We start from the raw sequence: 23,323 nt of genomic DNA, 5'->3' as shown, positions 1-23,323 counted from the left end.
TATTTTTAATTGCAAGTAACGATCAGTTTTAGCATAGTCGTCAGTGTTAATGGCCCAATATAAAAACCGTAACTCACGTATTAACTATTACTATTAGACTAGCTGAAGTTTTCTTTAATTACGTAACTTTAACGGTAAATTACTACTTTTCTTGCTGCTAATTCGACCTACATCAGGGTTCTATACATTAAATTACATCACTTAAATATACACTTACAGTGTATATACCGTTAAACTAGTAATAATGTTTATATAACCTCTATAATTCTACTTACCTATATTTAGCTTTATGGGCTGCATCGAAGAGTTCTCCCTCAAAAGGCGCGGTCACGAGGTAGGAGGGAGGCGCCGGCTGCTGCTGCAGCGAGGGCAGCGACTCGGGCCCCCGCACCGTGGCCAGCACGCCGAGACGCTCGCAAGCGGCGCGTACTCGTTCGCACTCGATGCACGATTCGCTGACGTACACACACGGCGTCGACGAGCCTGGAAACCGTTGATGATAATGCATCACGGCGTGAAACACTACTTAATATAAGCGGAAGTTGTCGGATCGACGGAACACTTACGGAAAAGGAGTCTCGGTTAGGTTAGACATCATTACAAAACAGTTAAAGACTGGTAACAAATTTTCAGGCACATGTTATGTTATGTACATTCTTGATTGTAAAGAATTTTTAGGCTTTTTTTTACTAAACGCATAAAAAAGAAATTGAGATAGATTTCATTTCTTGCTAGCCATTAGATAAATTTAGATATGCTTCCAAAATCCCTGACTGTATAAAAAAATACGTTTATACCACTATTACTATAAGACAACAATAAATTATAACAACATTCAAGTAATAATTCATCATTTAGTAGAGAGGTTCTAAAGCTGTTGTTTCTCAAAGACCACTTTCAAAATTTTGATGGTTCCGTTGGACACCCTGCAGCAACGTTTCTACCATATTCCCAAAACTCGACGATTAAATGTAACAATGAAAAATTGCCTTGCGGCTGAGTCCGCTTTGCAAGTTTCGACACAGTATCGTCGTCGTGTGTCTAAAGCGAAAAAAAGGAATAAAACAGAAAATTGTCAGCTGACTTTTTTTTAGGCCAGCGCGGCAGCGGTTCAATTTCCATAAAATAATCGAGTCAAGGAACAATGTTTTGGCTGAAGGTTGTAGGCATGCCCACTGTACCCAACCAGATAAAATTTTCGTGGAACGCGCTTACGAATTGTTAACCCTCATTTTTTGGTCACGCCATACACCCGTCGACTCTCCCGTAAACCCCTGGGGGTCCACCTGGACCACTTTGGGAATCAGTGGTTTAGTAGGTAAGTGCTTTATGAGAGCTGTGAATTTATTTTTCATAAATTATCGAAATCAGTCTAGTTTTAGTAAATTGATCTACCAGAGCTTGCTGTATGTTTAGTATTTATACATCCTAACAAAGCATCCTTCTGACCAAATCATACGGAACAATGTTTTTTTTTTCTTATTTTACGAAAAAATGTATTTGAATAATTGTGATAATAATGAAGGTCTACGCCGGTGACGCACAAGTGAACGTCATCTGCAGGATCCGACGGTCCAAATGTTTTTCTAAATATAGAACGTTTCTGTTCAAATTCCAAAGAAGGAAATATTTTAGTGATTCGCGTAAGGAAGTCGTGCACATAAACATAATTTATCTGATTACGACAATTCATTATGAGAAGAACCAGGTATTGTAACTTCTTTGATCCTTAACTTTTAATTTTAAAATTGAAGAAACATTGAATAAACTTGAACTTGTATTTTGTGTTAGTTATTAGTTTATTAGCTATGCTCATATTACCATAACTATTTACAATGGTGATAAAATTAAAAAAAAACATGTTGCCTTTGTTTTGACTTAAGTCCCTAATCATATTATTAATCACCGAACGTTGGTCCTAAGTACGTTTGGACTTGTTGTTGCCAAATTTTAAAAATCTCGAATCTTTAGTCCGTCCAAAGTACGGATTACAGCAAGAACTTTTTTTAAGAGTTTAGAATTCTAAGTGTTTACAAGTTCTTACGTTAGTCATTATTTCTATATGTATATAAAGTTATTATATTGTAAAGCTAAATAATTTTTGGTTGCTTTGAATTATTTTAACTATATGTATAAATATAAAAATGTTATTAAATTAGGTAAACTGTAGTCACGTTCACGAACGACAGACAAGGGTTTGACAATAAGTTAATGGTATGCAGGTAGCCGTTTACGCATATAATAGATTAGAGTAGACATTACGAAGAATATGCGGGTCAAAATAAATATGAAGTTATTCATGTCACTAAGAAATTTTTTGTTACCTTCTCAGTCTTAAAACTACTGCCATTTTCGAAACTTTCACGTCATATCAAGTCAGTATAATTATACTTACATTGCGGTGGTAATCTAATTTTATCTTGTTGTGGTATATAAAAATAACACAAAATAGCATTTACCACGGGTACAGATCGATACTGGGTGGCACAAAGTGATCTATGCCGGGTGTTTATGATATCAATCGAGATCGATATCGATAAAAGATCCCCAGATCCACACTGTCAATACGGAATGATTGTCATGAGCAAATCTAATATATATAATTCTCGTGTCATGGTGTTAAACATTGAACTACTCCGAAACGGCTTGACCGATTTTAATAAAATATTGTGGGCATATCGGGTAGGTAATCGGCCAACATCTATTTTTCATACCCCTAAGTTATAAGAGGGGGGATTAAGCGGGTTAATAACATATATGGCAAAGAAACGTTTGCGGGGTCAGCTAGTATATGTATAAAAACCATAAACAGAAAGTAAAGAGGAAATAATGATGTGATATTTCTTTTTTGATATTTATATTTATTTATTACGATTAAAACTGCGAATGCGTTGAACTTTTATACGGAACTAGCTAATGCGAAACATTGTTCTCTCTTATTAGCTAGTGTTTGAGTTTTGACACACATATAGTTGAAACAATCGTTACATTTTCTGAAAAGAAAAAAAAGATTAATAAGAAGTCGACTTTTTTCTTTTTAGGCCGTTCATTTCATTAATTCATCGATTAAAACTAAAATATCCGCATTCAATTTCGGCTGACCTTTTTTTCACATCCCTAGTATGCTCGGCTTGAGCTACCCCTCGTGCTCGGCTTATGCCGCCCCTGGCCATCGGATAAAGAAGCCCATGCCTATCGCCGACCCTCCACAAGAGCTCTGGTAGCCTTATTCACCACAGGAACACAACAACTTGAGAACAGTATTATTTAGCTGTGATCTTCTGTTAGGTTGATGTACTTCCTCAGACGGGCTTCTCCAGATTTGGAGGAAGATATACCAAGTGTTTAAAAACCGAATTGGTTCAGCCGTTTTCGAGTTTTAAGAATCGTATTGCAAATTGCCTTACTATTGTTGATTGTCTCGAAAGTAGTCTATACGAAATATTAAAAGTGAGTGACTTGTATTGGCTTCCTACGAGTGTTCCTTTTCTTTCTCTTGCTTCTCTTGCACAGTCTGTAAATAGGACAAGGCCCTTTAGGTTACAAGGTTAGCCTATTCTGTCACACTACAGATTAGTGTATACACTAACTTGCACTGTACTTACTCATATCAACATTTCTTTCAAAACACAGGTTCTCTTATATGTTTTACTGACGTGCACGAGAATAATCTATACAAATAAATAAAGTTGGAGTATCTGTTTGTAATATTAAAATAACCGCTTTTTACTAAATGCATATGGGTGTATACACGGTACATATACCAAAATAACAATTTTTACATTTTTGTCTGTCCGTCTGTCTGTTTGTTTATTCCGGCTAATCTCTGAAACGGCTGGACGGATTTTGACAGTACTTTCACTAGTAGCTGTTGTAATAAGGAGTAACTTAGGCTATTTTTATTTTAGAAAGAGAAATTTATTTATTTTATAACTCTGCGAAATGAACTATAACTTTTTTGTTAAATTCCACGCGGATGAAGTCGTGGGCACAGCTAGTTTTAAAGATAAATTTAGCATTAGAAAGTTTAGCTGTGCTAGCCCGGATTTTAACTGTTAAATTCCACTGATTCACAAATTCTATCCACAGGAACATTTTAAGAAAAAAAAGTTAAATGATTTATCTTAAAATATGTCATTTAATAAAAAGCACTAAAAGCACTTCAGCTTGTGCGTTCTGGGAAATATTTTGATTTTGTTGCAGTTGGAAAACATGTGACGGAAGAACTGTCTACTACTAGTCACGTTTGATCGATACGATTACGTATTTATTTAAAACTAGCTGACATGACACAGATGTTGTCCTGCCCTGCGAATTTCAAATAGTTTTTTTTTTCAAAAATTGTCTAACTTTCGGACCAAATTTCTAAATTTTTCATTCCTTAAGACGCACGCTTCTGCAAAATATTCGATAACATTAAAATACTATCGGCTCGAATTCATCCAGCCATTTTCGAATTTAGCTATTAGCAACACGTACCCATGGCTATTAGCCACCTCGTACACAAATCCATCAAAATTTTCTAGAACTCAAGAGTTTTTGACCGAGTTTCAAAAAATTGTTAATGATACAAATTTTACTAAAATTAAAAATTCGATCCAGCGATGCGCAATTGATCTACTTTCAAACATAAGGAAAATGATTATTGTGTACGTAGAGTAATGAGATACACCACACGACTGTTATGAAAAATGCTTTTGTTTTGATAAACCTAACGTATTGTACATATAAACCTTTCGGGGTGTATTCCCACATCGCACTAATAGTTCAGGGTCGCTGACTCGAGCATACGTCGCATCGCAAAGGAAACACCAGCCACTTGGCATTTTGGGCTAGAACAAATAATTGTAACTAAAACTCGTCCAAAACTATAGCTTTTATTATAAAACTTGGTAGAGTCTCTTACCACCACGTAGTGATTTTAATAATCTTTACTTAGTTTTATAATATTAGACATAATTTAAAACAATAATTATATATTTAGTTTTTATTTAATACAAATAATTAAGAGATATAAAAACACAGTTTTAAGCATATTTAATTAGTTAGTAAAGAAAGACACAAGTTTTTCTGCGATAACATGGCCCGTCCGTATTGACCGTAATAATATGCTAACATTATTTCAGTAACTTAAATTTTTCTTCAGTAACAGTTCGGCAACGGACTAAGAAAGCAAATGTTCGATAACAATGACTATAATTATAATTAAAAAAGTACTTAAAGCAAATAGGTAACTGAAATAAAATATACGAGATATTATTATATTTAAAAAACGAAACTAAGTACATATTTAAATGCTGTATTTGGATTTTCCAATTCTTTTGGAACTATTGACAAATAATGGTTTCTTTATCAATTAGTGAAAAAAGTATTTTTGGATGATATATTCAATATTTAATTTTAATAAAATATTGATTATCAATCATCACTTAAAGTTCAATTTTGTAGACATTCCTAGACACTTTATTTATATCACGAAGTATTTTGTTATACGAGAGTCTAAATGAATTTGTAAATAAATTATGAATTATGAATGTTTTGCGTACTATTCGATTTTTTTTTAATATCGAAAAACGGCGAAAAAGATATATGTTAAACGTTATAAATTTAACGATTAGGTTAAAATGTATTTTTATATGGCAAGTCATGTTATCGTAGACAGTCTGTAGTGGTTTATTTAGATAATTATTATCACAATCAAACTCAAATTCTAGGTCACTAAGCTTGTCACGTAAAGATTAAGTAAAAGTGACCTTAAAGCATCACTCAAAATGCCTTGAAAAACGTGTTTGCAAAATCATAAAACGTTGTAGCGAATACTAAATGTAATGAAATAGACTCGGGAAGAATATTATATTAGATATATGTAATGATTTAACACAGGTGGTTTTTCGAACAATCACATGCGAGTCATGCATGCGAACTCACATCCTCCACCAAGATATGACCGCAGTTGCTCTACCAACGCTAGCATGGTTGGCATGAGTGCCGCAAACCACGCTTTACACCATCTGTAAAAGCTGTGCGTATCAATCATCATAATTATGAGAAATGTGTTCTTGTTAGAAATACCCAGAACTTCAGGAAGGGCACTGATGGAAAATTGAAAAATTCTGGACAGTCTAATGTCCAGTATAACATTAAGATGATGCTTTTAGATTTTACGTAGAAAAGAAATATGTAAGAGTTCTTGCCAGGTCAGACTTGCCTGGTATGTTGTGTAACATAACAATTAATAGCCAATCTAACCTGATTACAAATGTAGCAATAGAATCTACCCCCTGGTAGGTTTTATTTTTGAGCAGGAACCATTGACTTTATTTTGTCCATGTTACTTTCTACTTCGTCTTAAAAATATAATTTAATCATGCACCGATTTAGATTACACGAAAACTAGTAGATTTACAGATTAGTATTGAAGCACGCGAATTTGACTAGAATTATAAAATATAGAAATTAGATATACCTATTTAGATTAGATTAGATTAGAAATATAACAGTAAAGTAAGAAATATTTTGAGAAGGATTAGTCAAGTATTAATTTTAGCGGATTTTTAGTTTCGTGTGCATAATACATAAGGCCTACTTTTTTAAAATACTGAACTACTAATAAAGGTTATGTTTTTCTAACTATAGACTAAGTGTTGTTTACTAGACAGCAGTAATATACAAGTGGCGATAGGGATTACTTAAGTGTTTCGTATTTTATGTACGAAGCACTGAAAAGGTTTTATTGGAGTTTAGAAGAATTATTTGCTGAAACAAATATTTAATTATTTATTATTTCTTCACTTCAGTATAGAGGTATTTTTCTAATTAAAATAGGCAAGTTTTTGCATAAAATTTTTATAAAAATGTAATTAAGCCTTAAACTCGTGTTTTGTATTTTAAGTTAACATTACACATGAGTTTCACAATAAAAAAGTTTTGTTAATTTTGTTTTCAAATTAAATATAGCTAGTAATGTCTCACACAGATCTGTACTGATATGAATAAGGCTTATCATGAGTATACTGTTTACAATAACATTTTCTCATGTCACATAATAAAATAAAGGACGCGTTATTTTAAATATTAAATGCTAATAGTAAGAAATTAAGTTAATCACTTTTTATTGCAATTAAAGATAATTTCTATGCTTAAAAGTATTAAGTTAAATAAAATAATGAAATTACCGTAAAGCCAATAAGTGACATTAAAATAAACATCAAAAATATAGATAATAGCGATCCCTATTCTCACGATTTTCGAACTTTATCAGACGCCCCGTAAATATAGTTAATAATAAATGCTCTTAAATAAAAATAATATGACATATTTATAATAATCTGGCGATAACAGAAAAGTCTTCGATTTGCAGTAATAATTAATTTTAAAACTACGAAGTCCACGAAATTTGAACTTTTGTACAAATAATGTCTACATATTCAGTAAGTAAATAGGAAGACGTTTTTTCGACAAAGAACCTTGGAACAGTAGCACTGGAACTATTAAATCATATTTTTTTTAATACTTATTTATTTGTTAAATGATGAAATTTTAAAGTAGAATACTTTTGAATATCAAAAACATTCGAGATAAGTAATCTGGTAGTGTGTATTATGACAGTCACTAAACAGTGTCTATAATTGATAATATTGTATCATATCTTTTCACATACTAGAATATCTTATTCTATACCATTCAAATTTTAAGTTTTTTTTTAGAATTATTGCATAACGCTATCAAGAGATGATTCAAGATTTCTACTAAAATATTGTACTCTATGTATTTACTATGTATAATTATGGTATTTAATGATACTAAATACGAAAATCACAATAAACGAAGTGTCAGTCAAATATATTAATGAAATAATTTGATTATATTTTCAATATTTTTACTATAGCCACTTAGACAGGTATGTAAATGGGACACTGACCCGACCTTGACCAGAATAGTAAAGAAATAAATAAATAAATATCTTATAACATTCACACAATGTCCCTAAGGTAAGAAACTTAATGCTCATGTTATAGGTAACATCCGGCTGATACAGCTCAATATTTTTTTATAAATATACATGGAAAGAATACATAGATAAATATATAAATACAAACATTACATCCAGACTTAGGCTGAAATCTAACCCACAACTCGAACAATATGTAAACAAAGTAAGAGAAACAACAGGCAAGGCGGCGGTAGCACAGTAGGTCAAGGGCGGAGTGGACATTAGGTAAAAAGTGATTCACCATCATTACAGAACCAAAACTTAATGCAGGTAAAGTGCGGCGCACGCTTTCAGCGGCCCTCGGACGGAATCTCTCACTGCCGAGCGTCATAAAAGCCCTGCTTGACAGTGAGAGATCGTGGCAGGCGGCGGTCTCCTTCTGCGAAGAGGTAATGACGTAGAAGGAGGCCACGGAGCGGGCCAGGGAGAATGACGTCTCCGCTGACCCACTCCGGCGCAGACGTACGAGGGCAAAGAAGAGACGGTTTGCCCACCTCATCCCCCCCGCTCGTAATAATGGGGTTGCTGGCCGGACGACACGACCCCACATGTCTGAGGGGTGGCCTTGTTGTGAGCGAGGCCACCCCCACCATTGTGCCGGTGCCCGGAGGTTTCATCCGGCCCTACTGCCAAGGGCGAAGTGGCGAATGCTAGCGCGACCCCATCTCGCCCCATCCCAATCAGACGACTGCTCAGACGTGGTGGTTTTTAGTCAGTAGGAGTCTGACATAACCCTCCGGCGCCCCCGCGCCGCAGTTTATCCATGATGGATTTTCCCCATTTAAAAAAAATTTAAAACCACAGGACATAAAAGTTTAATTGGATAATAAAGTACATGTAATTAGGTTTGATGATTAATCATCATTATTACAGCCTATACAGTCCACTGCTGGACATAGGCCTCCACAAGTTTACGCCAAAAATAACGTGAACTCATGTGTTATGCCCATAGTCACCACGCTGGGCAGGCGGGTTGGTGACCGCACTACTGGCTTTGTCGCACCGAAGACGCTGCTGCCCATCTTCGGCCTGTGTATTTAAAAGCCAGTAGTTGGATGATTATCCCGCCACCGGTCGGCTATGATTAATATTCAAATGTAATTTACCAACAAACACTCCATCCATGAATATTACTTTCCTCCAATTACACTTAAAGCATGCAGATCATGACACAATAACAAATGCTAAAACTATGTATGAAATATTTAACACATTTAGTTTCACCTAAATTTATCTGCAGTTTAAGGCTATTGAGCATTAGTATGTTGAAAGACACAATACATGATGTAATGCAAAACTTTAAATTAACTAAAGCTTAATCACTTAAACAATTTGTGTGTAACAAAATAATGTGAGTTAAATGAGAATAAAATTTAGAAATTTTAGATTGTAAAGGTATTGCCTCAAACTTATTGCCTATTGATTTTAATTTAAAACTGAATAAACAAAAACACTGCAGAAAAGTAATGAATGTTATATTCAACCGATTTTTATTTTAAAAAATTGGTTGTCTGTAAAATTGGTTACGGACGATAGCTTAACGTGACAATGTCATAACAAAACATCTCCACGGACGTATAGGCCAATCGAGTGGAAGAGAGATAGATGCGGCGCAAGCGTACAATGAGCGTAATCGGACAGTGAGCGTAACGCTACAAGGAGTCATCCTTTTTCGTGCATTCATCCAGCGTTCAACGATTTATTAGACCTTGTCACGCCAAAAATAAGCCAAATTTTTATTTTGACTGTGTTCCTTAAAAATTGTTAAAACAAAGAAAATCGCCTATAATTTTTTTTTTTTGTCAAAATATCTGAGGAAAAAAATAATAAACTGGTTCATATACTAAGAAATAATCTCTGATTAAATCAATTACAGGAACAATTTTGAATTTCAAGTTAACAGGAGTTTAAAAGTAACTTTTTAATCTAGTTCGATCCCTGCACATGACAAGCATTTTTTGTATTCCCCATACAGATGTTTGCCGTGGTCTGGGTGTTTGTGAAGTCCTTGTGGGATTCTCCACCGTGCCTCGATGAGTACTCATAGTAGGGAATATATCTGCCAATCCGCATTGGAGCAGCGTACTGAATTAGACTCTGATTTTTCTCCTACATGGGGAAAGAGGCCTATGCCCAGCAGTGGGATTTTACAGGCTGAAGCGTAGCATAGCTTATGTAATATTAAAAAAAACATTTTTTTTTTTCTTTTTTTTTTTTTTTTTTTTTTTTTTTTTAACAAGTCTTATACATCCACGGGCTTATGAACCCATGTCCTTTTTTACTCTAATACATGCAAATTTTTATTTTTATTTTTTTCTCTATTTCAAGGTAGGCGTTAGTCAACAACATCGCTGTTCAAATCAGACTATGTTTGTTTTTAATGTCTCCAAAAGAGACGTGAGTCCACCGACCGGTTCTTAATCTAATCTATGGTACAACATTTTTTTTTTTTTTTTTTTTTTTTTTTTTTTTTTTTTTTTTTTTTTTTTTTTTTTTTTTTTTTTTTAAAAGCAGTGACCAACCAGTCTGCCCAGTGTGGTGACTATGGGCAAAACACATGAGTTCACACCATTTTAGGCGTGAACTTGTGGAGGCCTATGTCCAGTAGTGGACTGCGATAGGCTACTTCGATGACTAATATTATAAAGAGGTAAAGTTTCTAACTTTGGTTGTTTGTAGGGGGTAATTTTCGCAAATATTGATCCGATTACGAAAATTCTTTCACTAACAGAAAGCTACACTATACATATATACAGGAGTGACATATGCTATATTAATTTTATTGTGATTAAACAAAAAATTCAGTAAAAAATCTTATATATATAACTCTCATGTCAGAATGTTAGTAACAATACTCCTCCGAAGGGGCTGGACTAATTTTTATGAAATTTTGTGTGCATATCAGGTAGGTCTGAGAATAAGCTGAGAATGAGCTAAGTTATAACAGGGTGGGGGAGAATAAAGGGGGCTTAGTAACATATATGGCAAAAATACGTTTGCGGGGTCAGTTAGTATTTAAATAAAGTGCAATTTAGATCTCTTAGGAATTAAATATTTTAAATTATGCTTTTATTTCATTTTGAGGTAAAGATTCACATATTAAGTAATAAGAGTAAAATACAAGCAGGCCAGTCATTGTTGAGGTACCCTAAAGTTACAAGTAAGAATTTTGTGTAAATTGGTAATAATATAGAAGAAATTATATTTACATCAATCAGTAAAACAGTTTAAAATTAGCAAACTTTTTGATTGGAGCAGTGGCTCAATGGATGAATGAATGCCCGTCTCAACTAATTTAAAAATCAGCAATTGAACTATTATGGTGCTAAATCATTTGATTTTTTTTTTTTTTGTATAATTTAAATACATTTCAGCAGGGTGTTATAAAACTAACTTTTTATTTATTATCTAATATATAAAATTCTCGTGTTGCGGTGTTTGTAGTTAAACTCCTCTGAAATGGCTTGACCGATTCTCATGAAATTGTGTATGCATATTGGTAGGTCTGAGAATCGAACAACATCTATTTTTCATCCCCCTAAATGTAAGGGTAGTCCACCCCTAACTTTTTTTTTAATTTTTAGATAAGTTATTTCTTTTTTATTTTATTATGATTTGGTGTTGAAAAATACACACAACCCTAAATCTTTACCCTTCCACCACCAACCCCTATTTTTAAATAGCGTTTAGCAGCAAGACAACGTTTGCCGAGTCAGCTAGTGTATTTATATCATACTGGGTGGTCGCCCAGTGGTCAAAATTCGATTATAATTAGTTTAAATAAGTAAGTAGTAAGTTTGAACATTATTAAGGTTCTGTTGTGAAAGACTATACTTTTATAACAATAACAAGCAAAAGAGTATTTATGCGTGGTGTGTCAAGTACATGGTGTGTAGTTTTTTTTTTATTTAATGTATTTTTCACTCCTTCTCTATATAAACTATAAGTCTGCGAAATTTCATACTTCTATGTCCACACAATTTTCGTAAAAATGGGTACAAAGTTTTTGCTTCACATATTAATATATAGAAGATAATTGATTAGAATTTGTTTATAGTTGTCTAAACATGAAATAAATGTTATGAGCTCACAGTGTTTTGTTCACTGTTGTTTTTACAAATGTGATTAACTACATTGTACTGTAATGTTTTTAGACTCTGACCTCAAAAATAATTTAATGAAGATTCTTAAAAAACTAAACATTTTATTTTAAATTAATATCCATACATCATATGACAAGTAAATAATTTTGTTTAAGCCTGTTGCAGAATACCTAAATAGAATTAATTTTTAATTGAAAATTTATGATTATAAGATAAGAAAAGTAAGCTTGCCTATGTATGAAGGAAAAAGTGTAGTTCTGTTTATTATAATAAAATTTTATCACGTTTAAAAACTACACACAAAACATATCCTTGGAAGTTATTGGCTTTTATTTTTTTATCCGAGATCAAGTTTTCTAAAGCAGTAATGATTAAACAAATTTCTAGAATTTATTAATCTCTTATTTGACCCAGATCAATTTAAAAAAAAAATGTTTATTAAATTGTCACTAAGTAAGTAATTTTTTATTTAAAGTATATTAATATGATACTAAAGAGCAAACTAATATATAGAGGATTTTTTTACAACCGAATGGCAACTGTAAGGCAAAAATATGTACTACTAATCAATAATATGCACTTTAGAACAAAAATCGTATTATGTTTATAAAATTAACTAAAATTAATGAAATATAATCCTGAAAAAACCATATTTTTTCTCTTTTATTTACAAATCCCCACCTAATAAGATGGTAAATAATAATTATTAGTCCCTAAATTAATTAATAAGATAAAACTAACGAAAAATATTTAAAAGGTATAGTAAAAATATTCCATTTTTTGTTTTAACAAAAAATACAGAATTTGGTAAATACGCACATTATATAATAACCAAAAATAAATAAGAGGATGCACTCGAGAGATTCAATACTAAAAAAAAAAAAAAAACAAGTCCTTACAGATATATTTAAATAATAAGAACTAATATAACTGATAAATACTCAAAAATAACATTTACATAAGTAATTATTTCTACCGTTTAATTAGAATTTTTAAATCTTGACGTATAGTTGTAGCAATTTTCATATGAAAATTGTATCCGCGATTTAATAACGGGAAAAATTCTTTTTTCGTTTGAATTAATGCAGGTTTTTTGTAGGTCTTTAAAACGTAACGTGTTTGAAAAAATTACCATCATTTTCTTGATTTTTGTCAGTTGTAGAGATGCTTCCTGTTTGTGACATGCCCTTAGACATTTCGTCCATCTTGCGAACCACCGATTCGTTATATCAATCACATAACACAAATTACAATACTATTTACAAGACCTAATATAACACATTAATTCACTTCACTTTACATAACACAAAGTTCTTTTTGAAAAAAACTACGATCTGTCCAATCTAATAACATTTCTGAAATTTTCAATAACACGACGTAAACGAAGCGAGTACAAATGCAGTTGAATGAAGCATTCATAGATAATACAATGATCTGGTCTACCTGTGAAGTTTTAGGCTATTAACACACATTCACAACAATATTTATGGAACTACATTTTTATTAATGTTCACTTATTATTCATATCTTGCATAAAAATAGATACTTTGAGGATATAATAAAAATATTATTAAGTGAAATCTCAAACAAATGTCCAACAACTTAAAGCCTTACAATTCTGTATTTTTTATTTCACTCCCTAGCTACCTTTATAAGTAAAAAATGTACCAAACATAAAGATATCAGATTTGTACTAAGCATTTATTATTTTGACAATGTTTCTAATTTAACTCAAACGAATAACGATAAGTATACGATAAAGTTAAACCAACAATGGTTTAGCTATAGCAAACAAATGTGACGAATATTGCAAACATATTTTTTAACTAATAAGTTAAGTATATTAACATATTGATCTCATAGACATTACACTAGCTGACCTGGCGAACTTCATACAGCTCGTTTTTTTTGTTATATGTGATAATTACACTTATCAAAATAAAATATAGCCTGTGTTTCAAATTCGATCAAACTACAGAAAGTGTGCACTTGTGCAGATTTGATTAAAATTGGTTAAGTTGATTAGGAGTGCATCATGGGAAACAACGTGACGAGTAATTTATATACATTAGATTTTTATATAAATGAAACATAGCATGGAGGATTACTATGTATTCTATGTTATTATATATATATATATATATATATATATATATATATATATATATATATATATATATATATATATATCTAATATATAAAATTCTCGTGTCACAGTTTTCGTTGCCATACTCCTCCGAAACGGCTTCACCGATTTTGATGAAATTTTTTGTGCTTATCCGGTATCCATGAGAATCGGCCAACATCTATTTTTCATCCCCCTAAATGTTAGGGGTAGTCCACCCCTAAATTTTTATTTTTTATTTTTTAGACAAAATTTTTAATTTCTATTTTTTTATGATACAACATACATACAATAAATACATACAACCCTAAATTTTCACCCTTCTACCACCAACCCCTATTTCTTAATAGCGTTTAGCGGCAAGACAACGTTTGCCGGGTCAGCTAGTATATATATATAATTCTCGTGTCATGGTGTTAAACATTGAACTCCTCCGAAACGGCTCGACCGATTTTAATAAAATTTTGTGGGCATATCTGGTAGGTGTGAGAATCGGCCAACATCTATTTTTCATACCCCTAAGTTATAGGGGGGGGGGGGGGTGCGGGGTGTGATGGACAGGGTGTTCAATTCCTCGTCCGCCATCGCAAAGGGAGGATCCTCCGGCCAGACGGGTGTTGTGTGGTTTATGTACTATCTTGTTTTTGTTTTGCTTTACTTTGTTGTGAAATTGTACTGTTTGATTCCCAAATACAAATAAATAAAATAAACTATCTAGCAAAAGTTTGTACTATTTGAACTATAAATAATATTTTCAAAATATTTTTTTTTTTTGAGATTACTCATATTAAATTTACAAACATAATTTACATACTAATGAAAAGTTTTGGTTGTGGCAAATTACTGTGAGTAATTTTGCAAAAGAAATAGCAAAATATATGATTTTTAACTTAATCGTGTGTAATATCATGTTCAAGTAACTACTGGTAACTATGTTTTCGCATTTATTTTAGATTCAACATTCGAGTTTCACACTATACAGCAGAGATTTACTTGTGTTAGCTACATCTGAATTTAATTAATCTATGAGCTATATGTTTTATGTTGTAGTAATCTGTGGAAAACTCTTTGATTTTGTCTGCTTTTGTGGATTTTAAGTTTGTTGTTTTGTCTAAAAAAATATAATTGTCGTTGTCTCAACATACATAATTTTAATATTTATTCTACTCTATGATACATAATTTGAAAGATAAGATAAAGTCTATGATTATATTAGCATATTGATAAAACATTACAATGGGATAGCAATAGTAAATAAAATATTTGTAGTGATCCTATACATTTAGAGTGCAATTATTAAAAATGGAACATTTTGGCTTATCTCATGTTCTGTACGAGCCAGATAAATATAGTCCGGATACTTTGGACCTATTAGCCGATGAAGAAGCAAGGGAGTATTGGCTTAATACGTGCGAAAAGCTTGTAGAAAAATATGTTAATTTTGCTCTATCTAATACAGAAGACCCTACCGTTGAAATACGAGCTTTAAAATTTAAGACCTGTTATGTAGAGGCATTAAAAGAGCTAAGGATAAATCCACTGTAAGTAGGCTTGAAAGAACAAAAAGCTTTTATTAATTAAATAAATTTTCTATTAATTGCTTATTTGTATTTTAGTGCACATGGGCAATTGACTATACGGTTGCTTCTTGACATCAACGAAACATGCCTTCGTTCTCAGGGTTTCTTTGACTTATGGAAACAGCAAAAGCAGTATGAAAATGATGCTGCTTTGACTAGCCTTGCTGCAAGACTAGCAGAAATTGATGGCCTGCCAGATGATCGGCAAAGGTGGACTGAACTTTGTAGAGGAGTACTTGCTGGTAATATAAATTTGAATATATTTAATTTGTAACAATTTTAAGTTAATTATTAAAGAAACCTATCATGCTTATAACAGGTAATATGTTTGATTGGGGTGCACAAGCTGTTACCTCCATTTTAAATTCTGGATTGTATGAAGCTCTGCAGAAGATTCAAAAACGACCATGGCTATATGATGGCTTAGATAAATGGATAATCAAATTGGAGGTAATTGTAAATTTACAAACTTACTTATTATCTCAAAACTTGCCAGTACTTAAAATAAAAGTAATAATAATTTGTTACAGAAAACTGTTCATCACTGTGCTGCTATTTTTGTAGATAACAGTGGTGTGGACATTGTGCTAGGAATTTTGCCATTTGTAAGAGCTTTACTTTTAAGAGGTACATCAGTTATATTGTGTGCTAATGAGTGGCCAGCTCTCAACGATGTTACTAACGTTGAATTAGAGGAAATACTTCAACGTGCATCATTGATCTGTCCTGTGCTTGCTGCTGCAATGGCCACAGGAGATTTAGTAGTTAGATCTAGTGGACAAAGAGGACCTTGTCTTGATCTAAGAACTATTAGTGTAGGTGAGACAGATAAATATGTTACTTATGAAAATTTAAATTCAATCACTGATTAATCATAAAAATTTATATTTATTTTTTGTTTTAGCTCTTTGTTCAGAAATGAAGATTCGTGGGGTAGACTTAATAATATTAGAAGGAATGGGAAGAGCTTTACATACTAACCTAAATGCTCGTCTTGCAGTAGACTCCCTTAAGTTAGCTGTAGTAAAAAATGCTTGGTTGGCACAGCGGCTTGGTGGTCCATTGTTTTCTGTAATTTTCATCTATGAAGACAAGCCTTCAGAAACAAATTGAAACTTGAACTATGGATCTAATGCAGTATTTTTTAATAAAACAGGCACTGTTCTTTTATTATTAACTTTCAATAGATATTAATTACATTTATCAACTAAACATTCGTATTTTAGAATGTTTAACCATTCATGTTAATGTCCAAATGGCATTTTTGGAATATATTGAGTGTTACCCTGAAGTGTTTTTCATTTTTAATTGTTGTAAAATAGTGTTTTAAGAAAACAAGTTTGGTAAGTATAATGTTTATTTAAATAAAAAAAAATCACCTATTGTAGTATCTAACATCTTACCTAAACAAGTCAAAATTTTTAACAATCCATGAATGTTTATTACAGGCTAAAGAAATTGTGGCATTATAATCAATAAGACTGTTATACTGTACAACAAAGTAGGTAAACAGAAGTTCATAAATCATGTTATAAAAGAATGTTCCTATATTCTAAAAATGATTATAGATTGAATTGGTATCAACACTTCCAACCTTTTTACACTATTTTTTAAAGATAACACTACATTGTACCACTTAATGTAATCATCAGTGGATAAACTTCATGAAGTCAACAAATCAAAACTTCATCTGAAAGTGATACAAATTTTACTCACTTAAGACCTATTCAACCAAGCAATTACTTTGAACAATAAGTAAGCAATACTTATTGCATAAGCAATTTTCTCTTTCTGTTGTCTTTGCAATTGTTCAGCTTCAATAGCCATGACGCGTCGATTTAATTTAACAATCTGCCTTCGTAAATGCACTAACTCCTCCGAAGCAGAAAGTCCTTCTCCATTTCCTATTGGTGGTGTGGGGTCTCTGTAATATTATGAAAGTTAACATAAAAATATATTTATTACTTTATTACTACAAGAAATGAAAAGTTATTGATACAGAATCATTAGCAAAAATATTAAAAAAAAAAAAACTAAGAAAAATTCATTTATAATGATGATATAATTGGATGCCGCGTTGGCGCAACGATCACAGCTATGGATTGTGTCTGTTGCGCTGGTGGTTGCGGGTTCGATCCCCGGGTGTTTGCCCGTTAAGCCGTTGGTCCCAGTTGTTATCATTTACGCCTTATATTGATTGCTACTCATAGTAGGGAATATATCCACCAACCCGCATTGGAGCAGCATGGTAGGTTAAGCTCTGATCCTTCCTCTACATAGGGAAAAAGACCTATCCCTAGTAGTGGGATATTACAGGCTGAAGCGATGATATAATTATAAATGAAAAGCTGTATATGTAAATGAATTAATTTACCTCATCAAATAGAAAAAAAATGTAAGTTAATGCAATATTTATATTGAGGTTTTAATTAAAAAAATGGTTCAACCTAATATATATATATATAATTATATATATATATAAAAGTTAATATATATATATATATATATATTAACTTTTTAGTTTATTGTATATAATATACCTTAATACAAGACGTGATTCAGTCATGGTTGATTCATTGAAGTGATCTGGAATAGGTGTTACAGATTGAACTCTTCCACTAAAGGACTGCATTGTCCGAACATTTTTTGGTGGGGAGTTTGGCATATCAGAAGGATAATCATCAGCAGATGGAAAGTAGTGTTGGTCAAGCGTGATAACACGGGGTGGTGTGCTCACGCGAATCATGCCAGGGTCAGTTGGCAAAACTGCATTGTCTAATTGAATTTCTCGAGGAGGAGCTTTAGTACCTGTAAAATATTACAATTTTCTTTAAACATTAAATGAGTTTACCTTATTCTTATTTTTAACATATTATAAACCAGGGTTACCCACCATGACTGTCTGTTTGCGAGTCTGAGTGGATTTTTTTAGTCTTTTTTTTAGTTTTGCTAATTTGATTCAAACATGCGTGCCGCGTGGCTACGGCACTAAAGAATTTAGCCACCACCTCTCTTCCCGTGGGTGTCGTAAGAGGCGACTAAGGGACAACACAGTTCCGCTACCACCTTGGAACTTAAGAAGCCGACCGATGGCGGGATAACCATCCAACTGCTGGCTTTGAAATACACAGGCCGAAGACGGGCAGCAGCATCTTCAGTGCGACAAAGCCAGTACTGCGGTCACCAACCCACCTGCCCACCGTGGTGACTATGGGCAAAACACATGAGTTCACGTTATAGTCCTATGTCCAGCAGTGGACTGTTTAGGCTGTAGTGATGATTCAAACATGCCAATAACTTTTAAAAAGATTGGAATAAATAGACAGCTTAGTTTATTCTAACTTTTTTTATAAAAAAAATGTCATACATTTGTATATAACAAACCAATGTGGTAAAATTATTCCTTTTTTATAGGTCTATAAAAAAGTTCCGCTATGGAATATATCTTTTAAGAATAGCTTTTATACCCATTTAAAAGCCTAAAAGAAAAGGTCACAATATGGTATAATTGTTAATATCTTTATAATTGGAATGCTATTTCGATAAACCAAGTATTAAACTAAATTATTAAGGATGATATCATAAAACTTAAGTAAAAATAAATTCAACTGTGGACTAAAACTTATTCAATTACATTAATGTCTGTCAATGAACTGATGGCTCCCTTGATGTGACCATTTAGCTGATGGAGCCATAGTCTTTAAAGAAGAAGAAGAAGATGTGACCATCCCCACACTCCTCGCGGTTGCTAAGTGATAATTAAATTTGTAAAATCGAAGTTATTACAACAAAAAACGATTTAATGACTAGGTAATTCTTATAGGGTATTAATACTTATTTAGTTAATCATAAAATTACAGAAACTAAAGAATTACAAGTTTTGTCAAGTTAGTATGTCATGATCACAAGAAATTTTCGAAGTCTTGCATCTTGTTTCTTTGATTTTTTTTTATAAATACAGTATTACTTACATTTCACTTTAATCATGTCAATTTGAAAAGAAACACCTATTTCTAATTCTCTTAAAAAAACTTATTGTCATAACAGAATGCTAAAACGATTTTTACATCTTATTCTATCTAATAGGAACCGTTTCAAGTGATTCCATTAGTAACATAGATATAAGAAGAATAATGTTTTGAAGTTCTTAAGCACACTCTCCAAATGTCATCCTATAAAAATCGATCAGCTAACATCACAATAGTGTCTTAAAACTGAATAATTTCAAAACACATTCTTACGAAAAATGGGTCTAAGGCCCTTATTAGACATAAATGGTGATATTCTGGCTATGGTGATTGGCAATGGGTAAGTGATCCACCATCTTATAGAAGTATAGAGCAATTAATAGCAGATATGGTTAATCACTTCTCTTCCAGATGGTCTTTGCAGTAGGCCAGTACAGACAATCAATATTATATTGCAGAAGATGGTAAATAATACTTAATTAATTGTAAATTTTTCCTTGTTTTCAAAGTAAATATGAAATAAAAAAAGTTTATGGTCAACATAAAAAAGGTTTTACACAAAAGTGTATAACTATTGTATGTCTAATAAAAAGGTCAAATAACTATACAGTTGTCAAATAACAACACACATAGAAACCAAAATCTTATTGAATTATATTCTTGAAATATTTAATTCATTAAATGGAGTATAGTTACCAATATGCTGATCTTGTCCAACAACAAGTATCCTCTCAGGCACTTTCATATCAAATTTCTCATTGGCATAATCCCACCCCTTGACCAATCCATTTGGAGCATTGTCTTCATCAAGAATATCTCCAGTAGCCTTCAATTTTACAGAAAAAATAAATGTTAATACATACATGCATTACAAAGATTTCAGTTCCACACAAAAACTTCAAATGAATGTTATTCAATTGAAACTTTACATTGTTTGCGAGTTATACTGTTAATGACGGAAATAAATACTAGGGATATTAAATTTTAATGATATTTCCAATATTTTATTTAAAAGAGTAAGGATTTATCATCAAATAAGTAGGCTTATATGTTAATTATTTATTGTGACATCATTTAACACTCGTATAAGAATAACCAATTTAGTTTAATTTTTTTTTAAAACATATATTTACCTTTATTCTTTGAGGCACTGTCATATTGTGGCTTATGAGCCGAGTATAAGATTCATCTGATGGATATTGCATTTTACCCACTATAATATATCTATCTTAATCTGGATAGCCAATTATAGTTACAGTTACCTGGATAAGAAAAAATAGTTACTTTAATCGTAAAAAACTTTTACTAACGTATTATGGTCGAATGAGTATAAAACTGAAACGCTTGGAGCCTCTGATAAAAAATGGTCACAAATTGAATGTCAAAAAAGGAAGTTTAAATTTAAAATAAATGGTATTCCCGTTGTTATGAGATTAAGGATATTTAATAGAATTTCATGTATTCGGGTCAATAATTTAATAGTAATAGGGTACGTTAAAGTAGAAATTGACAGCGTATTTTATCTGACGTATTCCATTTTGTCACAAAATACAAATGACAAACTGGAGAATAAATCGTAGAAGTTTTGGCAAGTTTTGGTACCTTCCTTAATTTCAATAAGCATTTTCATTTTCAATAAGTTTTATCTATATGTGTATTATAAATCCGACTAAAATTTGCAGACTATTCCAATCGGATTTTACGTATTTGAAACAATTATTTTTTTAGTTTTAATTCTAGTTCTATTTCCAAAAATCAGTTGTTAGGCGCAGTAAGATAATTTTTTTTTTTAATAAATAATCCTACTTTAACATAGCATCATTTACTAACTCTTTAATAAAAGCCAATTCCATCTGTCCATCTATTGTCTTTTGTCTTGTGTGATAAGAAACGTTGCAGCAAAGAATATAGTACTCTCTACCGAGAGCGTTGCAGTGTATGTTTTTTTTTTTTATATCACTAGGTCGGAAAACAAGCGTACGGCTCACCTGATGGCAAGAGAATACCGTAGCTTATAGACGCCTGCAACACCAGAAGCATCGCAAGCGCGTTGCCGACCCAATTGCTCCAATCCCCCTAGGAGCTCTGGTCACCTTACTCACCAACAGGAACACAATACTGCTTGAAAACAGTATTATTTAGCTGTTATCTTCTGTAAGGTCGAGGTACTACCCCAGTCAGGCTGCTCCAGATTTTGAGCAGGAAATTCCTGCTGTGCCCTACCTCAGTTAAAGCTCGGTCTATCGCGATTAGCGATAGATTGCTATTCCGATCCAAGCTTGAATAATTGTGTTTGCTCGCAAACGAAAAAAACTGATTTCAATTACATCGACAAGTAATACAACGTAAGTAGACGAAAAAAAAAAAATAATAAATGAAATAGTCGTCATTACGATTTTCGAGGGTTTCCCTCGATTCCTCTGGGATTCCATCATCAGATCCTGGCGTTTCCAACAAAAAAATAAATAAATCAAAATCGGTTCATAAATGACGAAGTTATCCCTGAACATACATAATATATATACGGTCGAATTGAGTAACGTCCTTCTTTTTGAAGTCGGTTAAAAAATATATAATAAAATAAGCTACCAAATAGAATAGTTTAAACTAACTAGAATGTGCCAACATTTTTTATAATGGATACCTTTTCTTATAATAAATAACTAGCTGACTCGGCAAACGTTGTCTTGCCATTAAACGCTATTTAAAAATAGGGGTTGGTGGTAAAAGGGTGAGAATTTAAGGTTGTATGTATTTTTCAACGCTAAATCATAATAAAATAAAAAATAAATAATTTATCTAAAAATTAAAAGAAAAAAATGGGGTGGACTATCCTTAACATTTAGGAGGATGAAAAATAGATGTTGTTCGATTCTCAGACCTACCCAATATGCAAACAAAATTTCATGAGAATCGGTCAAGCCGTTTTGGAGGAGTTTAACTACAAACAACGTGAGATGAGAATTTTATATAATAGACTAGCGGCCCGCTCCGGCTTCGCAAGGGTATAAAATATATAGCCTATGTCATTCACTGAAAAAATGATTAAAATCGATTCAGTAGTTTTGATTTATTTATTATGGCCCGTGGCCCGCACGCGTTAACTTTAAAGTAAAAGCCGGCCGGAACCACCGCAAATGCTACGTCCCGCAATTTTTAAATCTGTAATATCTTCGAAAATATTAATTTAAATCATATGCTGTAAAGGGCCATATAGATCTATATTAAATCAGCAATGTATTTAAGGTATTTAATAAGATAAGGATTAATGCTGTATTGGTTAAAATCGCTTCGAAAATTAGCCATTATTTTTCGTAAAAAGTAAATGACAAAAAAATGTTATTGTGGGATATCCATAAGAGATAGACATATACCATAGCAGAGTTTTCTGTAGACCTTTTTAATGTGTACAATACTTAGTACATTATTTTGATAAATCTCATAGGGTTCAGCCTGCGTTTGCATTGTAGGTGGAAAATATGTAATTATTTACGACATCACATTAGAAACCTCAAAAATAACAGCATTTCTCCACTATTTAATGGATGTTATTA

General features: G+C 32.3%; 3 protein-coding genes across 4 annotated transcripts in view; 1 reads left to right on the top strand and 2 right to left on the bottom strand.

The window, feature by feature from the left end:
* LOC123664120 (protein ECT2) overlaps positions 1-13,521 on the bottom strand; it is a 32,034-nt gene extending 18,513 nt beyond the window's left edge. The window contains exons 1-2 of the mRNA XM_045598727.1: positions 13,229-13,521; positions 276-483 (exon numbers count right to left, since the gene is read on the bottom strand). Coding sequence (XP_045454683.1) covers positions 276-483; positions 13,229-13,301 — 281 coding nt within the window. The 5' untranslated portion in view covers positions 13,302-13,521. The remainder of the gene's footprint in view (positions 1-275; positions 484-13,228) is intronic.
* Positions 13,522-15,291: 1,770 nt separating this feature from the next.
* LOC123664171 (4'-phosphopantetheine phosphatase) lies at positions 15,292-17,092 on the top strand. 2 transcript variants are annotated; one of them, XM_045598778.1, is made up of 5 exons: positions 15,292-15,762; positions 15,838-16,043; positions 16,121-16,251; positions 16,332-16,616; positions 16,706-16,910. In XM_045598778.1, the coding sequence occupies exons 1-5, from the start codon at positions 15,524-15,526 to the stop codon at positions 16,721-16,723; spliced, it is 879 nt and encodes a 292-aa protein (XP_045454734.1). In that variant the 5' UTR covers positions 15,292-15,523; the 3' UTR covers positions 16,724-16,910. The 2 variants fall into 2 exon arrangements, with proteins under 2 accessions (XP_045454734.1, XP_045454727.1); XM_045598771.1 differs by having other exon boundaries at positions 15,312-15,762; positions 16,332-16,620; positions 16,706-17,092.
* A 48-nt stretch (positions 17,093-17,140) lies between these two features.
* On the bottom strand, positions 17,141-21,328 carry LOC123664199 (transport and Golgi organization protein 11). The gene is made up of 5 exons (XM_045598798.1): positions 21,263-21,328; positions 20,903-21,031; positions 20,466-20,595; positions 18,342-18,609; positions 17,141-17,725 (listed from the first exon to the last, which is right to left on the bottom strand). Exons 2-5 carry the CDS (start codon positions 20,972-20,974, stop codon positions 17,518-17,520), a joined length of 678 nt encoding a protein of 225 aa, XP_045454754.1. The 5' UTR covers positions 20,975-21,031; positions 21,263-21,328; the 3' UTR covers positions 17,141-17,517.
* Positions 21,329-23,323: the final 1,995 nt, after the last annotated feature.

This window comes from Melitaea cinxia, chromosome 2, assembly GCF_905220565.1.
Source record: "Melitaea cinxia chromosome 2, ilMelCinx1.1, whole genome shotgun sequence".
Taxonomy (NCBI): domain Eukaryota; kingdom Metazoa; phylum Arthropoda; class Insecta; order Lepidoptera; family Nymphalidae; genus Melitaea; species Melitaea cinxia.
This window is presented reverse-complemented; position numbering and strand designations above follow the sequence as displayed.

Coding starts and splice junctions, on each gene's coding strand:
- LOC123664171 (XM_045598771.1), top strand. CDS start 15,524: ATGGAACATTTTGGCTTATCTCATGTTCTGTACGAGCCAGATAAATAT. Junction 15,763..15,837: donor GAGCTAAGGATAAATCCACT/GTAAGTAGGCTT, acceptor TTTGTATTTTAG/TGCACATGGGCAATTGACTA. Junction 16,044..16,120: donor TTGTAGAGGAGTACTTGCTG/GTAATATAAATT, acceptor TGCTTATAACAG/GTAATATGTTTGATTGGGGT.
- LOC123664199 (XM_045598798.1), bottom strand. CDS start 20,974: ATGCAATATCCATCAGATGAATCTTATACTCGGCTCATAAGCCACAAT. Junction 20,596..20,902: donor CAGTGCCTCAAAGAATAAAG/GTAAATATATGT, acceptor GTAAAATTGAAG/GCTACTGGAGATATTCTTGA. Junction 17,726..18,341: donor GAATCACGTCTTGTATTAAG/GTATATTATATA, acceptor ATAATATTACAG/AGACCCCACACCACCAATAG.